The 19,288-nt window shown below is 39.3% G+C and overlaps 1 protein-coding gene across 2 annotated transcripts in view; it reads right to left on the bottom strand.

Annotated features, from left to right (window-relative positions):
• SLCO2A1 (solute carrier organic anion transporter family member 2A1) overlaps nt 1-19,288 on the bottom strand; it is a 661,420-nt gene that overhangs the window by 248,916 nt on the left and 393,216 nt on the right. For both annotated transcript variants that reach the window (XM_086943938.1, XM_086943937.1), the window contains exons 3-4: nt 15,830-15,992; nt 2,846-3,073 (exon numbers count right to left, since the gene is read on the bottom strand). In XM_086943938.1, coding sequence (XP_086800064.1) covers nt 2,846-3,073; nt 15,830-15,992 — 391 coding nt within the window. The remainder of the gene's footprint in view (nt 1-2,845; nt 3,074-15,829; nt 15,993-19,288) is intronic.

Here is a 19,288-nt window from a genome sequence, read left to right as displayed (position 1 = left end):
TAGAGACAAAGTAGTTCTCAGAACAAACTCAAAGTTCCTTCCTAAAGTAGTTTCACCTTTTCACATTATAATCAATCAATAGTTACCTGTCTTCTTTCAACAACCTGACTCAGTCGCAGAAATGATTCTACGTGCTTTAGATATTAAAAGAGCTTTATTGTATTATATCCACAGAACTAAAACTTTTTTGAGAGACTGAGCAATTATTCATTGTTTTTTCACCTCCTCACATTGGAAATGCCATTTCAAAAAGCAACATTTCAAGAGGGATAGTAAAATGCATCAAAACGTGTTATGCTAAAGCTAGAAGACTTGTACCTGTTCCCCCTAGCGCTCACTCTACTTGTAAAGTAGGTGCCTCTATGGCATTCTTAGGGAACATTCCTATTGCTGACATTTGCAAAGTAGTTTCATGGCCCACACCACATACCTTAACAAAACATTACTGTGTGGATGTATTAGCACGCCAACACACCAATGTTGACAAAGCAATGCCATGGACTCTTTCAAACAACTGCAACCCCCACAGGCTAACCACTGCTTACGGAGAGGTACTGCTTACCAGTCCATGCAAAGCATGTGCATCTACTCCTCATGACCAAGAAGGATGGAATGTTAAGCCCTAGACCTCAGACCACTCAACATTAAATCCCCTCAGAACATTTTCACATGATCACACTACAAGATGTGATGCCATTACTACAGCAAGGAGATTTCATGACCGCATTAGACCTCAGACGCCAATTTCCATATTCTCATACATCCAGCCCACTGTTGTTATCTAATTTTCCAAATCAACAAACAGCACTACCAGTACAAGGTGTTATATTCGAAGTAACTACAGCATCAAGAGTATTCACAAGATGCCTTGCAGTGGTAGCAGCTCATCTCAGAAGGGGTCATACATGTTTTCCCCTATCAAGATGGTTGCTCATCAAACGTCCATTCAAACAACAATGTCTACAGCACACACAATAGATAATTAACCTTCTACACAACTTAGGGTTTTCTTTCAATGTTATAAAGTCTCACTTACGACCTTTGCAGGTGCAACTTTTTCTAGACACAACATTAACCTTAATCAGAGCCAAAGTGTACCCGAGTCCAGAAAGGGTACAAAAGTTCAAGTCTAACATTTCCTCTGTTTCAACAACAAACGATGTCAAGAGCTTTCTAGTAATGATGGCATCATGTATAGCCATAGTGCTAATGCTCAACTACATATGCCTCCCCTTCAACACACTCTTCAATCAAGCATAGGGGCATCTAAAAGATCTAGTGTTGGTATGGACAGAGACCCATCACTCTCTGCAGTGGTAGAACAACAGTCTGATGCAGGTTCAGCCCTTAAAAGCCCCAATCCGCAGATCATCATCACCACAGATGCATCCCTGAGGGTTACAGAGCACATATGCAGAGCCTACAGGACACGGTCTATGGTCAACACTACAGATACACCTCCACATCAATCATCTGGAGCTTCTAGCAATTCAAATAGCTCTGAAAATGTTCCAGTCATCTTCACAACAAGGTAGTCCTGATACATAAAGACTGCAATGCAGAATGTTAAAAAACAGGGGACACACTCATTGTAGCTCTCCCTCCTAACAGAGAGGAATCTGGAACTGGGCAATATATCACAAAATCCATCTCCTAGCAGAAAACCTACCAGAGGTGGAAAACGACTTTGCAGATATGCTCTGCAGCACACTTCAACAATTGCACAAGTGGGAAATCAATATAACACTCCTACTTCAAACAGTGGAGAACCAAGGCGATAGACCTATTTGCAACATAGCACAATGCAAATGCCAAAACATCACCGCCAGGTTTCCTCACCCCCAATCCAAGGCAATGCCTTATGGATAAACTGGTCAGGAATTCTTGCCTATGCTTTCCTCCCTTTTCCACTAATTCCATACATGGTACACAAGCTATCACAAACATATCTTGTCTGATGCATAAAGCCATTCACCACCATACCCCATACTACATTGCAAATAAACTTGAGCTATAGGGTTCCAGCCAGAACCTCAGAAGTAAATCCACCCTTCTCTTGAAACCTCCAAGATTCAAAAAGAAAAAATCATACAACCGTGCATTCACTGGAATTGCTCAGAGAATCTGGAACTCCTTGCGATCTGAGATCAGATCCAATCCATCCACTTCCTTCAAAAAACTGGCCAAAAGGCTACTAATGAACGAATGTTAACGCATTGATCATGCCTGTGTGTTTTGTCAAGAACAATAACCTTGAATTATTTTCACTGATATTCCATTATATGTGTTTGCCCTCTTTTTATTCAACTCCTAGATAGCTCCTTTAACTGCATTGGGCTGTTTGATTTAGTTAGTTTCTTCTTTCAACAAAAATCCTTTGAGGCAAATCGCACATCTTGGGTCGTTTCTATTGTATGATGTTTTACTAGGAGCGCTCTATGCCACCTCCGAAACACTATACTCTTTAATTTTGAATGTTTTCCCACAGGTTGTAACTTCACTTACCTGGTTTATGTTTTGTATACTTGCTGGTGCTAACTCTGTACAGCGCTCTGATACCCTTTTGGGTCTTGTTCGCACTCTATAAAACTTTTAAATAAAATAAAGGATTGCACTAGTGCGAGAGGCCAGTAGATAGAAGTTAAATGACCGGAAAGGTGTGAAACCGATTACTGGTGAAATAGGATATGTGATTGATAAAGAAAGAGGTAGATAGCGAGAAAAAGAAGAGAGAGAGAGAGAGAAACAGTGAAAGGGATTGTTCAAAAGGTACATTGAAAGAGATTGGGGAAAAGGGAATTAGTAGGGGAAGTTAGTGGCAACTTTCTGACTCTCTGGTACATACCAATGTAGAGAGGAGAGTTATTGGGTTCAGCAAAGTCATCCACATAGGAGATTCCAAAGGGCTGGATGGGCACTGTTCCGATGCCCGCTAATAATTGGGCAATGACCATAAGTGCCCACATTGTGGTGGCTTCCAGCTGGGGTTTCTGGTCTGACAGGGTGCCAGACCCACAGTGCGTAGATCTATTCATAGAGAGGCAGAGATCTGCACCAGCCAGACTGCTGTTACCTGCAAATGGAGTGCCAAAAAGTCAAGCAAAGTACACAAATGATATACAGACTCTGCAGAACATGTCCAACACTCAGTTTTCTACTAAAGCCATGTCTGAATAAAAAACTTTTAAAGTCCTCGTTATATAACTTGATAGTGTGAAGTCACTATTTTGTTTTGGTGTAGTTAATCCCCAGAAGAGGGTTCGGACCTCATTCATTTTAGGCAATCTTTCAAGCGTGTTCTGCAACCTGCATGGATCAATTGAAAGAAGGTGTGGAGAATATTTGCATAAATCTATTGGATGGAATCATAATAATATACTATGCCACATTTTTAAAGTGCGAACAATCACCCGTAAGGGTCTCTAGGCGCTGGGGGCCGCTGGGAAGATTAAGCAAGCTATTGCCCCGAGTCACATGGTGCTGGGCTACTCTGCCGCTGGCACCGGGGATTGAACCGTGATACCCAGATTCTGAAAACAGTCTCCCTGGCCGCGGCGCCACACCTCTTCCTCATCATTCATTCCAACTGGTCTGCATGCAGTGCCATTTTCAGAAGGTCATTGTTATTAAAGATCTGTTTATCTTCTGGGAGAGCCCGCATAACCTAAGCCCTCATCCTTCTGAGGGGAGGTTCTTGGATAATCCATCTCTATTGTAAGCATCCATATTTTCACTTTGTTGCAGTAAGTGAGCTGACTTTTTATCAAGCCCACACTATGAACTACCATGTCTTTTTAAGATGTTCAACTGACAACAACAGGCCCAAAAAATTGCACAGAATGGTGTGATCAAGCCAATGGTCTCTCTTTCATTAGGAAATCTTAGAGACCTATTCACAAACTGCATGTTGTAGCTAATTTGGTTGTACTACAATAGTACTACTATATGCACTACAAAAATGTATTTGCTAACCTACATGCAGAGGTGTACGCCTTTGCCTATCCTATATTTTACCATTGGAGATCTCTACTCCCTTCAGGGGGTTTTGCGGGGGCGGGTGGGGGAGGAGGATGGTCGAGAGGAGGGAGGGGGAGGTCAAGGGAGGGGTAGGGGCGATGGTGGTGAGGGGTGGAAAAATCAAAAATGAGAATTTCTGATGCAATTGTAGATGTTGTCATAATCAGGCAGATGGCTAGCCATTCCTGTTTTGTTAAAAATCTGTCCAACATAGTAACCATTCTGGATGAAGAAACGGTAGAATGTATACAGAAATATGTCTAAACTTAAGATATGCACATTGAATATAGGTGGCCTCAATGATTGGAGAAAAAGAGGAAGATTCGGGGAGTATGTAAAATCAATGCAGGCCGATATATGGTGTCTTCAGGAAACGCATCTGCCTTGGGGGAAAAAACATTGGTTACATTTGAGTGGCTATGAGATACTTTCCTGCTCCTCTCAGACCACAACTACTAGGGGGGTGGCCATCATAGGAAGAATCGCCCTGGGTGGTGTGAAACGATCGATGGCCGATGCCCAGGGTAGGTGGGCAATATGCAAAATGAATATGGGCATCACTATATGAGGGATATATGGGTCAAATCAAGACGAGCCTGAGGAGGTCTTTGATTTTTTAGAAAAGGAGTTGGTAGGCTGGCCTTCCCCAATGGTGGTCTGTGGCGACCTAAATATTGATGCAGCTTTTGTGAAAGGAACCATATATACGGGACGTAAACCAAGGGTTTACCGGGCAGTATGCTCCATGATAAAAACGCACGGACTGTCTGATGTATGGGGGAGCATTGAGTCTGGGAACCCGGGGTTCACGTACTTTTCCCATCCATGTCAGAAGTACTCAAGATTGGGTTATTTTATGTTGTCTGTTGTGGAGCTTAGTAGGGTTAACAATCGTAAACTTCCAAGGCTACTCTCGGACCACAATCCCCTTCTTTTAATAATAGATTTTAACAGGCCCATTAAAAAACAGAGGCCCTGGACATTCAACAGGAAGCTTTTAGCAGACAATACCTATGTGGTGCACATCAAAAACTAGACGCAGGCGTTTTTTGACGCAAATAGATATAGTGCTCCAAGAGGTACCGTCTGGGATAGCTATAAAGCAGCGTTAAGGGGGGAAACTATTAGTTATACGGCCCGGAAATGGAAAAAGATCGCCAAAGAGAGGGAGAATTTAATGGAAAAACTGATGAGGGCTGAGGAATTGCACGGGAGAGAGATTGCTCAGGGTAAACAGGGAACAGAGAGCCTTGAAAGAGTGAGTGTTATTAAAGCTGAAATTCAAAATCAACTGGCACAAAAGGCAGTCGCCGAATATCAAACTCAGAGAAGGAGGCTATATGAAACAGGGGAACAAGCAGGGAAGGCACTGGCACTCCGCATTAGACAGGTGGCAGCTATAAATGTGGTAACTCGGATTGAAGAGCAAGGCCAGAGCTACGAGGAACCAGGGGAAATTTTAAATGTGTTTAAAAGATATTACCAAGCTTTGTATCAGGAGGATCAGGAGGAACCAATTGAAGAAGGCCTAAGGGTAGAGTAGGGGGCAGCTGGAGATAGGGTAATACTGGAAAAGGATATCTCTTTAAAAGAGTTAACAGATGACCTACAAGATCTGGCAGCGGGGAAAGCAGCCGGCCCGGATGGCATACCCCTGGAAATATATAAAAAGGTTACACAGGAAATCCTCCCATTGCTCCTTGATTTATTTAATAGGGTTATAAATACTGGTAAAATCCTGGAATCTTGGAGAAGCACTAACATAGTGGTGTTTCACAAAAAGGGTAAGCCCAAGGAAAATCCGGGCTCATATAGGCCAATCTCCCTTATCAATACTGATAACAAAATGTATGCCAAAATATTGGCAACCCATCTGGGGGGGATCATTGGTAGTCTGGTCTCTCCCTGGCAGCATGGTTTTATCCCAGGTAGGGGAACTACGGATCATATAAGACGCCGATCACGCTATTCGATTTCCATGCTGCCGGGGAGGGGGGGATGGCAATGATCCTCCTCAACGCAGAGAAAGCATTTGATCGGGTTAGGTGGGACTTTCTCTGGAAAGTGCTAGAGGGAAGAGGGTTTGGTCAAAGATTTAGGTGTGCTATCCAAGCAATGTATGAGGCGCCGGTGGCTAAGATCCAAATGATGGGGGAAAGCTCTGAAAATATCTATATTTCACGGGGACGAGGCAGGGGTGCCCATGTTCACCCATCCTTATTGCCCTCTACATAGACCCCTTAATACAACAGATAATAACTAACCCAATGATTCAACCAGTGTTTATTAAAGGTTACGAAACTAAAATTTTGGCATATGCAGACGAGTTGGTGATTGTCACAGCAGATCCCCATACAGCTCTGCAGGAACTGGTCTGTAGTACCGAGCAATTTGGTAGTTACTCGGAGTATCGTTTGAACGAAGGGAAGACCCAGGTTCACTGCTCCAAGAATGTCGCTAAATTAGATCATAGGTTCGTCGATTCAGTTGTATACTTAGGAATAACGATGAACGCAGAGCCACAGCACATTATCTGGGATAACTTTGCTCCCCTAATACACTGAATGGAGGAAGACCTAAAACGGATGGATAAATTATACCTGTCAATAATAGGACGGGCGAACGTCATAAAAATGACTATGTTCCCCAAGATTCTATATAGGTTTTGCTCCATCCCATTGGCTATAGAGGAAAAACTGATTAAAGGAATGGAAGCTATCTTTAGCAATTTCCTTTGGCAGTACGGGAAGGTCAGGAGGTCCCTAAAATTTATGTCACTGCCACAGGAATGAGGTGGTATGGGAATGCCTAACCTAAGGTATTATCATTGGTCCTGTCTCTTAGCGCAAATGTCTATTCTATTTGATCCAGTGGCAAATAAAGGGAATACCCCTAATAAACAAGATGCCCTCCCCTCAATCTCCGAATTGATGTTAGGTAGGGAGGCAACAGGCATTTTACTAAAAAAGACGTAGAGACGTTTTTATAAAAGAGCAAGATATAAGACACTGAAAAGCAGTTGGGGGATTTGGTCAAGAGTGCAGAAATTCCTGGAAATTCCTAGAATAATTCCTCATACTCCCCTCTGGAATTCAGGGTTATTTCCCAACCTGAGTAGTGATGGTAATTGGAAACACTGGGAACAACAGGGCATCCTGACAATGGCCGACATTATGATCGGGGACGAGATTAGACCTCTTGAGTATCTGAAGCAGAAATACCCCCTCCTTGGTAGTCAGGAGTTTAAATATGCACAAGTAGTACAAACAATTAAATCTAAGAGACCCCGTATCAGGTTAGGTAAAAGATGGAGCATATTAGACTACCTGAGGGTAGGAGGACATAGAATTAAAGAAATATATAAAACCTTCATGGAGGCAGATCAGGATGACATAGAAAAAACTGAAGTTGCTTGGGCCACTAAATTGGAAGATCCCGATGTTGATGTGGATAAAGCTCTACTGCTGGATAAGAGAATTTTACGTTCTTCCAATCTTAAAGCTCAGCATTTGGAAACAATTTTGAATCTATATTTTACTCCCTCTAAATTATTTGATTGGGGCAAAAGGGCAGATAATAAGTGCCCAAGATGCTCAGAGGGCCCAGCCGATCTCATCCACATGTTACATCAGTGTGAGAAACTTAAAAAAAATTAAAAAGAGATCGAGGCATTCTGGGAGAGGCTGCTAGATGTTAAAATCAATCTATCCCCAACACTTATGATTCTAGGATTTGAAAATAAACTCGAATTAATGATGAAATCGAGGCCTTAGTGTTTATTTCTGTGGCAGTGCTACAAATTTTGTTATCTGCAGCCTGGAAAGATGTGGAGCCCCCCCACGTTTCAAATGTGGCTGACCAGACTTCTGGGCATGCATAATGTAGAGTCAGCCATGTATCATGGCAAAGGTAAAAAAACAAGAGAGTTGGGGAGGAAGATTTGGGCCCCTGTGGCGGCTTGGAGGTCTACTAGGATATAGTGCTAGAGAATATGGGGAGAAATGCTAAAAATTCTCAAAATTGCCCTTAACAGAATCAGCTGATTCTGATGTCGGAACCCTCGTGCCTTCACTGGGCGTCTTTTCGCCTTCCAAAGCGGTTATTGGCTACTTTTTACTCCGCTCGAATTGCGGCCGTCATTTTGTTTTTTTATTTTCCGATTTTTCCTACACAACGTTTTTTCTTCTCTTTAATGCTGCTCTGCTGTCAGACTCACTCTCCATGTCATTTTTTGAATGGAACCTTGCTTTGAACTTCCATGGGTCTCACTGTGTTGACCTTTTACACTGGATATAATTTTTTTTCTCTCAAATATGATGCTGGCTCCTATTTCAAGGGTTCTTTCTGACTCAAATTTGGACACCTTTTTTTTTTTCTTCAAATCATACTTGCCTTTATCTCCTCTCATTTATTTGGGTGATGACTTTTTCATTGTTTGGCATAGCTTTTATATCTCCTCACGTCTGTAACCCTCATTCAATAACAGCTGCTTCTACTTACACCTATCTTATGCTGTAATTGCTGGCTCATTGGCTATATTTTCATTCTTATCAGCTTGACTGTTGTACCTAATATTGGGATCCTGTTGTGTATTTCTTGACATCATTCTGGGCTTATTTATTCACAATGGAGTCCTCTCACATCACTAAAGCGCATGGAAGCGCTTCTGGCACGCATAAAGACCCTGCAACTGGTAAGCGTCTTAAAAAGGACCCTCCATCTCCATCAAAATCTCCTCTCCCTGTTACATTGGAAGACAGACATAGCCACAACTCTTCAGAGGTTAGCTGACAAATGGTCTAGTCTAGATAAGAAGGTGACGGATGTGGAGCAAAGGGTAAGCAATGCTCAGGATGTGGTCGCCAAGGTTACCAGTCTAACCAAGGAAGTTGATCAACTCAAGAAAACCTCGGAAGATTTGGAAAATCGCAACAGATGCAAAAATCTCCAAATTTATGGTATTCCTGAGAATTCTGAGGGATCAGACATCATCCAATTTTTGAAGACTCAAGTCCTTCCTATTACTGGTATTCCTAAGCACTTCAATGTTAACATTCAAAGAGCTCACCGTCTAGGTCCAAAGAATTCATCTACTCCTTCAAAGCCCAGTGGGATCATTGCATATTTCCTTCTATATTCTGACCTCATGACCATTCTTCAGAATGCTAAACAATATAAGCAATTACTATGATCTGGTCATGAGGTGTTTTTCACTCAGGATGTTTCCAGGGCAACGGCTGCTCGATGGAAAGAATTTCTGGATTTGAGGCCCACGCTTTGCTCGATGAATGCCCGATACGGTCTCATACACCCATGTTTCTTCAAAGTGACCTATAGGGAACGTACTTTCAGCTTTGATGATCTGGCTGACCTTCGGAAATTCATCCACACCCACACCCACAAAGATGATCCCATTGCACTCAGCAAACCTTAACTCTTATGTAGTCTTATTTGTTGTTTTATTCTGTTGATATGTTCTTCTTACTTTTTCGTATGTGATAACCTCTTTTCTTTTTATTAGCTCCTCATGTTATAGGTTCCCATTGTGAAACTGTACTGCGTCATTCCCTTTTTCGTGCTATCCTGATGTTTGTTCTGTCCAACCCAGCCCGCTGCCATTCCTTCCTCATCATTGGTAAGTCTCCTTCGTATGTCCTTCTTAGTTGCAATTAGTCACTGGTTTTTTTCTTCTTTCTACTATTTTTGTTTCTTCGCCTTCATCATGACTATTGTGACTTTTTTTTTTCTTATCTTTGTCTCCTGCTCGTGCGGTAGTCTGGTCTTCGCCGCCCACTTCTCACTCTATTGTTTTTTTTTTTACTGAATGTCTTTTGTGGTTCACAGTCAAAATATCGAATTTTCAATTTTGACTTACACTTATATCGAGTTGCTAATATCGATGGGACAGAATATCGATGTCCAGAATATCGATGGCCAGAATATCGACCTTAAGGTAAGTAATATCGAAATTACTTATATCGATAGCATATATATCGATGTAAGTAATTTCGATTTACTAATATGTGTTAGAAATTTTAGTTAAGTATTTAAATTAATTGTTATAATATGTGTTTAATATGTTTCTATAAATAAAAAATATATAAAAGTAAATAATATGTTTTACTACCAGAGCGGGTTGTGGGTTTTTAGGGGAATAGGGTGGGAAGTAATTTATTTGTAATTAAATAATTATTTTTTAATGATTAATTTATTTTGCAATTACATATTAATTGGCAATGAATTATTTTAATTGATTAATTGATTAATTAATTGATAACTTATGTATATTTTTAAGTAAATGATATGTTTTACTACTGGAGCGGGTTGTGGGTTTATTGGGGAATAGGGTGGGAAGTAATTTATTTGTAATTAAATAATTATTTTTTAATGATTAATTTATTTTGCAATTAAATATTAATTGGCAATGAATTATTTTAATTGATTAATTGATTAATTAATTGATAATTTATGTATATTTTTAAGTAAATTATATGTTTTACTACTGGAGCGGGTTGTGGGTTTATAGGGGAATAGGGTGGGAAGTAATTTATTTGTAATTAAATAATTATTTTTTAATGATTAATTTATTTTGCTATTAAATATTAATTCGCAATGAATTATTAATTAATTTTGGGTAAAGGGGTATTTTTAGGGTTCAGGGTCAGTTTTCAGTTTTTGGGTAAAGGGGTATTTTTAGGGTTCAGGGTCAGTTTTCACTTTTTGGGTAAAGGGGTATTTTTAGGGTTTCGGGTCAGTTTTCAGTTTTTGGGTAAAGGGGTATTTTTAGGGTTCAGGGTCAGTTTTCAGTTTTTGGGTAAAGGGGTATTTTTAGGGTTCAGGGTCAGTTTTCAGTTTTTGGGTAAAGGGGTATTTTTAGGGTTTCGGGTCAGTTTTCAGTTTTTGGGTAAAGGGGTATTTTTAGGGTTCAGGGTCAGTTTTCAGTTTTTGGGAAAAGGGGTATTTTTTGGGTTCAGGGTCAGTTTTCATTTTTTGGGTAAAGGGGTATTTTTAGGGTTCAGGGTCAGTTTTTAGTTTTTGGGTAAAGGGGTATTTTTAGGGTTCAGGGTCAGTTTTCAGTTTTCAGTTTTTGGGTAAAGGGGTATTTTTAGGGTTCAGGGTCAGTTTTCAGTTTTTGGGTAAAGGGGTATTTATAGGGTTCAGGGTCAGTTTTCAGTTTTTGGGTAAAGGGGTATTTTTTGGGTTCAGGGTCAGTTTTCAGTTCTTGGGTAAAGGGGTATTTTTTGAGTTCAGGGTCAGTTTTCAGTTTTTGGGTAAAGGGGTATTTTTAGGGTTCAGGGTCAGTTTTAGGTTTTTGGGTAAAGGGGTATTTTTATGGTTCAGGGTCAGTTTTCCCTACTGTTGCACCCACTGGAGTGGGAATAGTAATTATTTTTAAGTAAGTATATATTATATATGAATTTTAAATATTATTTTTTTATTAAATATGTATTATTATGTTTTTTTACCATTATTACATATATTTAAATATGTTTAAGTAATTAATAAGTATTATTTACAGTATTTTTTATGTTATTTTAAATCCCCGAAAAATCGATATATTTGACAACGATATTTTTAACATCGATATTATTTTTTCGATATTTTTGTACTTACCATGTTGTACATAGGGCGTCGATATTTTTGCTATCGATATAATTACGCCGATATTTGTGTAGGTCGAAATTCTGTCTGTCGAAATTCTGTCATAGATTCGTCTTTTGTGACTGAAGCCATTTGGCTTTTTGTCATTTTTTTTGCTCTCATTTTTTGAGGGACATAGTCCCTCTCTTTCTTTTTCTCTCCTTTCTATGTCTTTCCCTTTACTCTTTTTCTACTCTCTCTTTTCTATCTTCTCTTTTTCCCTATACTTATTCTTCGCCCTTTTTATCATCTCCTCCTCTCCCCTTCTGGTAACTCCCTTAATGTTAAATCACTTTTTGCTTTTTCTGGTGCATATACGGATAGATTTATTTTTTTCTCTATTTTCTTCTCTTTAGCTCCTATAAGTTTCTTATTCATTCTTTCCTACTTTCTTATTCATTATCTACTTTTTATTTATTTATTTTTTATCAGGTTTTCCAATCCTTGGTTTACTTTCTCTCTCTCTATTTAAATGACTGGTCTTAGAATCATCTCCTGGAATGTTAAAGGACTTCGGAATCCTATTAAAAAACAGTGTGTCCTTTCTCATTTAGCGAGATTGAAATGCCAAGTTGCTTTATTGCAAGAAACACATTTATCTCTACAGGATTTGTCCTCATTGCGTAGACAATAGGTTGGAGCGGTCTTCTGCTCCCCAGCTGTTAACAACAAAAACGGTGTTATCATTCTATTTCATAAATCATTGACTGTTCAGTTGTTGCATGAGTCACAAGATACTGAAGGTAGATGGCTGTTTTTAGATTGTACTGTTAACAATGTTAAGCTTTCTTTTTGCAATGTTTATGGCCCTAATGGTGTTGACCCCACATTTTGGAATGATTTTACTTTGCTTCTCTCCTCTCATGACACTGAAGATTTATTTGTGGGGGCTGATTGTAATCAGCTAATGTATCCCTTTTTGGACAGGAAATCACAAACCAAATACATTCCTAACAAAATGCAAAAGTCCTTTTGTAAGTCAATCTCCTCCAGAGGCCTTATTGATTCATGGAGAATATCCCACCCTGACACTCTTGAGTTCTCCTTTTTTTCTCCAGCTCACGCTTCGCACTCCCGCATTGACTACATTTTTCTCACCCAACATGCTTTTCAGTTCATGACTAATTCAGGAATAGGTTCCATTCTCATTTCCGACCACGCCCCTGTTATTTTGGATATGGACTATCCTTCTCCTGTTCCGACTTCCAGGCGCTGACGCTTTAATAATTCTCTCCTTCTAGACCCTCTGTTTGTAGAGCATTTTTTGTTGTTCATGACTGAATTTTTTCATACTAACCTTGACTCCACATCTGATTTTCATTTTATATGGGACGCCTTTAAAGCTACCACTGGAGGCTGCGTTATTGATTTTGTATCGCGTAAGAAGAAAACAGCCATAGCTCATTCTACCCAAATTCTTAAACAAATTAAGCATCTGGAACATCTCTATTTCACTACTAATTCCCCTGATACACTGTCTTCTCTTATTAAAGCTAAAATGTAATATAACAAACATTCATGGGACTCTGCTTCCAATAATATTCTTAAATTCAACGCTAAAATGTATGGTGGAAGCAATAAGGCAGGTAAATCACTTGCAAATTATCTCAAAATTAAAAAACAAAAGACTAAAATTGTATCTATTACTGATTCGCAGGGTATTCCACAGTCTTCTGACGCCAAAATCCTTGATTGCTTTGTCCAATATTACTCAACTCTCTACACCCCAGAATCCAATCCTTTTACAGCACAGATTGATTCTTTCTTTCAATCCATCCCTAAAACCTCTCATAATGTTGTCGATCTCTCTTCCCTAGATGCTCCTATTTCAGAAACTGAAATACTTAATGACATTACTCTTTTGCCCAAGGACAAAACACCCGGCCCAGATGGCTTCACAATACGTTTTTATCTTCATTTCAAAACTGTTTTAATACCACATCTTCTTTCTTTGATTAACTCAAGGGAGAATCAAAAGGTTCTTTCACTCAAGCTATGCTCTGTCTCATTCCCAAAAAGGACAAAGATCCCTCCCTATGTAAAAGTTATCGGCCCATATCCCTTATTAATACCGACTGCAAAATAGATGCAAAAATTTTAGCATTACGGATTAATCAAATTATTCCAGATCTTATAAACATATACCAGTCTGGATTTATTAAAGGTAGACATATTACAGATAATTCGAGAACTCTCCTTAATATTATACACCTTGCTTCTAAAATGGATTCCCCTATTGCGGCTATTACATTGGATGCTGAGAAGGCTTTTGATCGGGTTAATTGGGATTTTATGTTTGGAGCATTAAGATGGCATGGATTCAGTCCTCCTATCATTTGTTACATTCAACTGCTTTATTCTACCCCTTCTACTTCTATTTGGGTTAATGGTTCGCAATCTGATTATTTTTCTCTCCGTAGAGGCACTAGGCAATGGTGTTCTCTTTCGCCCCTTCTTTTCGTACTTGCTTTAGAACTGTTTTTAGAAACAATCTGTCATTCTTCTTCTTACACCGGCTTTATTTATAAAAATATTGAGATCAAATACACAGCTTATGCAGACGACATTATGCTTTATATTTCTGATCCGTTCACTTCTTTACCTGCTCTTTTTTCTTTGTTACAGGATTATTCTTCAGTCTCAGGTTACAAATTGAACATAGATAAATCCGAAGTTTTGCCACTCAATAAATGTTTCGCTCCTTTCTCTCACAAGCTGATTTACACTCTCTTACTCCCATATGGTATAATAAATCCCTTAAAATAAACAATAAAAGGCTTTTTTGGAAAGAATGGATTGATAAATCTATCATAACTTCTACTCAATTACTTAATCATAACGTCCTACCCACTTTCTCTCACATTTGTGATACTTTTCACCTCTCCAACGCACACTCCTCTCAATATCCTATGCTCAAACATCTTTTAACTGACTTTATTTCGCAACAAATTCTATTACCCACCTCCCCCCCAACCTTCCTTCCTCCACCAGATTTTTCACTTCCTCTCAAGGCTGCTACAATTTACAAAACACTTTCTCAATCTGATATTCTTAGAACTAAATCTAAGCTTGTATTACTCTGGGAACAAGACCTAGCTCAAGAGTTTTCTTTCCAGTTCTGGGATAGTATCTGGTCTAAAATACACACCGTTTCCCGATCAGCTAGTACTACACAAACTTGTTATTGTTTTTATAATAGACTTTTTTTTACTCCTTCTGATTTATATAAGTTTAAGTTACTTGACTCCAAAAAATGTTGGTCTTGCTCTCATGATAATGCTGATTTCTTGCACATGTTTTTTTATTGTCCATTAGTCAATTCCCTTTGGTTGTGAATTTGGTCACAATTGAATAAAATCTTAACTACTGATTTTCCTTTTGAAATTGTACATATTTTCTTAGGTGGCTCTTCACCTATTTAGGATGTTCATTGTAATGTTGGTAAATTTATAGATCTTTTCATAGCAATTTTCTTTCAGGTTATACCCACCAACTGGAAGGACACCTCTAAGATATCTTATAATGCCTGGTGGAATTTATTATGTCATCATCATAGACTTGACCGTGCCTTTGCCACCACATTAATTAAGAGAGACCTATTATGGCTGCTGTTAACTGACTTTCTCTCCAGAGGTGTTGCGTGATTTACAAATCTGTTGTGCAACTGCATTTCTGTTCTATATAAATAGAATTTTCACATCTGTACTGCCCTTTAATATATGAGCTGATTTCATAGGCTATTCCCTTTCTATCTCCTTCTTTTTTCTTCTTTCTTTCTTCTGTTTCTTTTCTTTTCTATCTCTTTCCCCCCTCTGTTTTTTTTTCTTAAAACAAAATCTCCTTTTAAAGCTTTTTTCCCTTAGTAAAGCTCCTTTACGCCCTTCGGGGTTGTTACCTTCAGATGTTGTACTTTTCAATTTATTAACCTTTTGGCTGCCTTTTTCTTATGTACTGATGTTTACATTGTATACTTTCTTCGATAAAGCTTTTCAAACTTAAAATAAAAGATGAGTGTGCCTTGAAAGGAACCATCCGCAGTGCCTACATTTGCATAAATCATCTGCAATCAGTTTTGCAATGAAACCCCCTTTTACCAGTATCCTGATTGGAGTCTGTGCAGGTGAGGAGCCACGAACCTCAAGGCACCCACCCCCGAGGAGCAGGCACTTACCTCTGGACATGGAGGTGATATGATAGGGTTCAGAAATGAAGTGTGGTAGCGTCAGGAGGAAGGCCCCCAGAGCCAGCAGCAGCCCACCCAGGCCGATCATGCGTGGACGGTGCACCCGGCTTCCAAAGTAGCTGACGAAGATAATGAGGACAGCGTTGCTGATCTGAGGGGAGAAAGAGAAAGCTCTTCACCGATGATGTCACAGCGCCCAGTTACTTGTTAGCGAGCAACACCTCTTCACCCCTACCGCTTTATCAGGTCTTATATTTCGACGACCTAAATATGGAGTCCACAATTCCGACTGCCACGAACGACAATGAAAGCTTATAGGTCGGTATAGACGTACTCTTCTTAAATCCACATCTATACACCTTGACATTATCAAATAATACAGCTGTGGAGCTAATTGGAGTAAATCTACTCCTATCTACATACTCTAACCTATTCATACTTACTTTGACTGCATAGGTGTGGTGGTGTGGTTAACATTTTGATTACATTTCTTTAAAGATCATAATAAAAAATCGATCTTTTGACTTACAAACCAATTGGCGCTTTTGAGAGCAGCTGTGTTACAGTGTCTAAACTATGGCTGCAATATTTTCAAAATGTGCATCTGAATTTCAGTAAACTATGCATGCATGCATGTAAACTACCTCTTAAATAGCGAGTGTGCAGAAGTGCTCTGCCACACTTGCAAACTTTTTTTTATATGTAATTATTATTGGCTTGAAGACATACATATAACCAATAGGATGACAAACTGTCATGAGTGCAAATTCAAGATGGAGAGTGTAAAAATTCAGGACAAAGGGTCAAAATCCAGGTAAAAATTCAGGACAGGAGGTCAAAATTCAGGACAAAACTTCAGGACAAAATGTAAGTTTACAGACACATCAGAGGAGGTTGCACAATAGTATATAAATAAGCCCATCCATATCCAAACATATTCAACCATTTGCAAACGTATCCATCATGTATCCTTCGATCCATTATTTCACCCATCCATCCCTCCATCCACCTTTTCACTAATCCATCCATCCACCCTTTCGCCCTACAAATCTGTACACTCATCCATCCACTCATCCATCCATTCACTCATGCATCCAGCCATTTATCCTTTCACCCAATCAGCCATCCTTTCACTTACTCATCCTTCCACCCATTCACCCTCAGTCAACAATCCATCCTCCCTTTCTCTCTCCATCAACCTTTTCACTTAGCCATCCTTCCTTCCATCAATCCACCCACCCATCCATCTACTCATCAACTCATGAATCCATCCATTGACCCTATCAATCATCCATCCTTTCTCTCATCCATCCACCCTTTTCCTCCTTCACTCATCTGTCCATCCTTTTGTTAATCTACCCTCCCTTTCAGTCACTCATCCATCTTTACATCCACCCTTTCACTCATCCGCCCATCCGTTCACCCTTTCACTTATCAATTCATCAATCCATCCATCCACCCTTTCACTCATCCATCCATCCTTTCACTCATCCACCCTTCCACCCATACATCCATCTATTTATCTTTTCTCTCATCCATCCTTACACTCAAGCACCCATCCATCCTTTCTCTAATTGTCCATCAATTCAACCTTTCATTTATCATTCACCCTTTCACTAATCCATCCAGCCATCCACCCATCCCTTCTCTTACTCACTCGCCCACCTTTTCATAACAATTATGAGCTGAGCCTTTGTCCGCAGAGTTGCAGACAGAAGAGGCCCATCAAGAATGTTACCCTTGCTGTAGTTCCTAAAGCAAGGGGTGTAGTGGGGGTATGGTTCACTATGCCCTTGTACGTATGAAATCTGAAAAAGTGGAAGTCATGAGTCATGCATGATGCACAGTGACAAACCATGAGGACCCTGTGACATGGTGTTTTTTCCAGGGCTTTAAATGGGATGAAAAAACCAGGGTATCTCCAAAGGTGGTGTTCGATGTAGTTAAGGGTGTGGAATAAAACAGCTAAGCAAAAAATCTGTGTTTAGTACAGTGTATCACCCGACTGGTATTATGCCTCTTCTGTCATTGTGTTCAGATTTATAATATAACAAGTAACGTTACACCTATAACAAGCCAGAACTGTTGTTTGTATTAATGGTTGTTATTAGCATAAAATACAAAAGCAGCAACAATGGCTTAGTTGTATATAATATTGAAAATCCATCTGACAGAATGCCCTGCCCTAGATGGAGGCTGGGAGAGGCCCACCACCACATGCTTGCAGCCCAGACTGGCCATTATCATTCTGTATGTGGCAATCATCAGCCGCATACATAATGACAATGGGCGGAGTGGGGCTGCTCTTGTGCTCCGAGGAGGAGTGCGAGGCGGCCCCATCAGGGAATTGAGGCGTTATGCAGTGGAACAGTGCGGTTCCTTGCAATGCCCAAAATTACAGATAAAAGGCGTCCGTTAAAGGGATCATCATGGACAACGGACGTGAGATCCAAATTGGATCACTGAAATAATATAGACTGCCAAAATATTGACCTGCAAAAATATCGTTGCCAAAATATCGACAGACAAAATATCGACTTTCTATCTACAAACAGGTAAGTACAAAAATATCGAGTTTAAAATATCGAGTGTTAAAAATATAGACTGTCAAAATATCGATTTTTTTATGTCTTTAAAATAAGTTAAAACTATTATAATATTACATATATTTAATATAAGCATTGTTAAAATTATTAAATAAATGTAACATAATTACATAATTAATGTAAATTTAAAAATTAATAATAATAATACATATATATATAAATACATGTTATTAATAAAACATATAGAATATATTTACCGTGGCATAGCAAAAGGTTTAAATTTAATGTAACCACTCCAGTGGGTACTACAGTAGAGAAAGCGTACGCCTGTACCCCAAAAACCCAAAACTGACCCTGAACCCTAAAAATATCCCTGTACCCCAAAAACCCAAAACTGACCCTGAACCCTAAAAATACCCCTTTCCCCAAAAACTGAAAACTGACCCTGAACCCTAAAAATACCCCTTTACCCAAAAACTGAAAACTGACCCTGAACCCTAAAAATACCCCTTTACCCAAAAACTGAAAACTGACCCTGAACCCTAAAAATACCCCTTTACCCAAAAACTGAAAACTGACCCTGAACCCTAAAAATACCCCTTTACCCAAGAACTGAAAACTGAAAACTGACCCTGAACCCTAAAAATACCCCTTTACCCAAAAACTGAAAACTGACCCTGAACCCTAAAAATACCCCTTTACCCAAGAACTGAAAACTGACCCTGAACCCTAAAAATACCCCTTTACCCAAAAACTGAAAACTGACCCTGAACCCTAAAAATACCCCTTTACCCAAAAACTGAAAACTGACCCTGAACCCTAAAAATATCCCTTTACCCAAAAACTTATTATTTATTTTAAATTAATTACCAATTATATTTTAATTATTTACCAATTATTA

This window comes from Lissotriton vulgaris, chromosome 11 (assembly GCF_964263255.1).
Source record: "Lissotriton vulgaris chromosome 11, aLisVul1.2, whole genome shotgun sequence".
Classification (NCBI taxonomy): domain Eukaryota; kingdom Metazoa; phylum Chordata; class Amphibia; order Caudata; family Salamandridae; genus Lissotriton; species Lissotriton vulgaris.
This window is presented reverse-complemented; position numbering and strand designations above follow the sequence as displayed.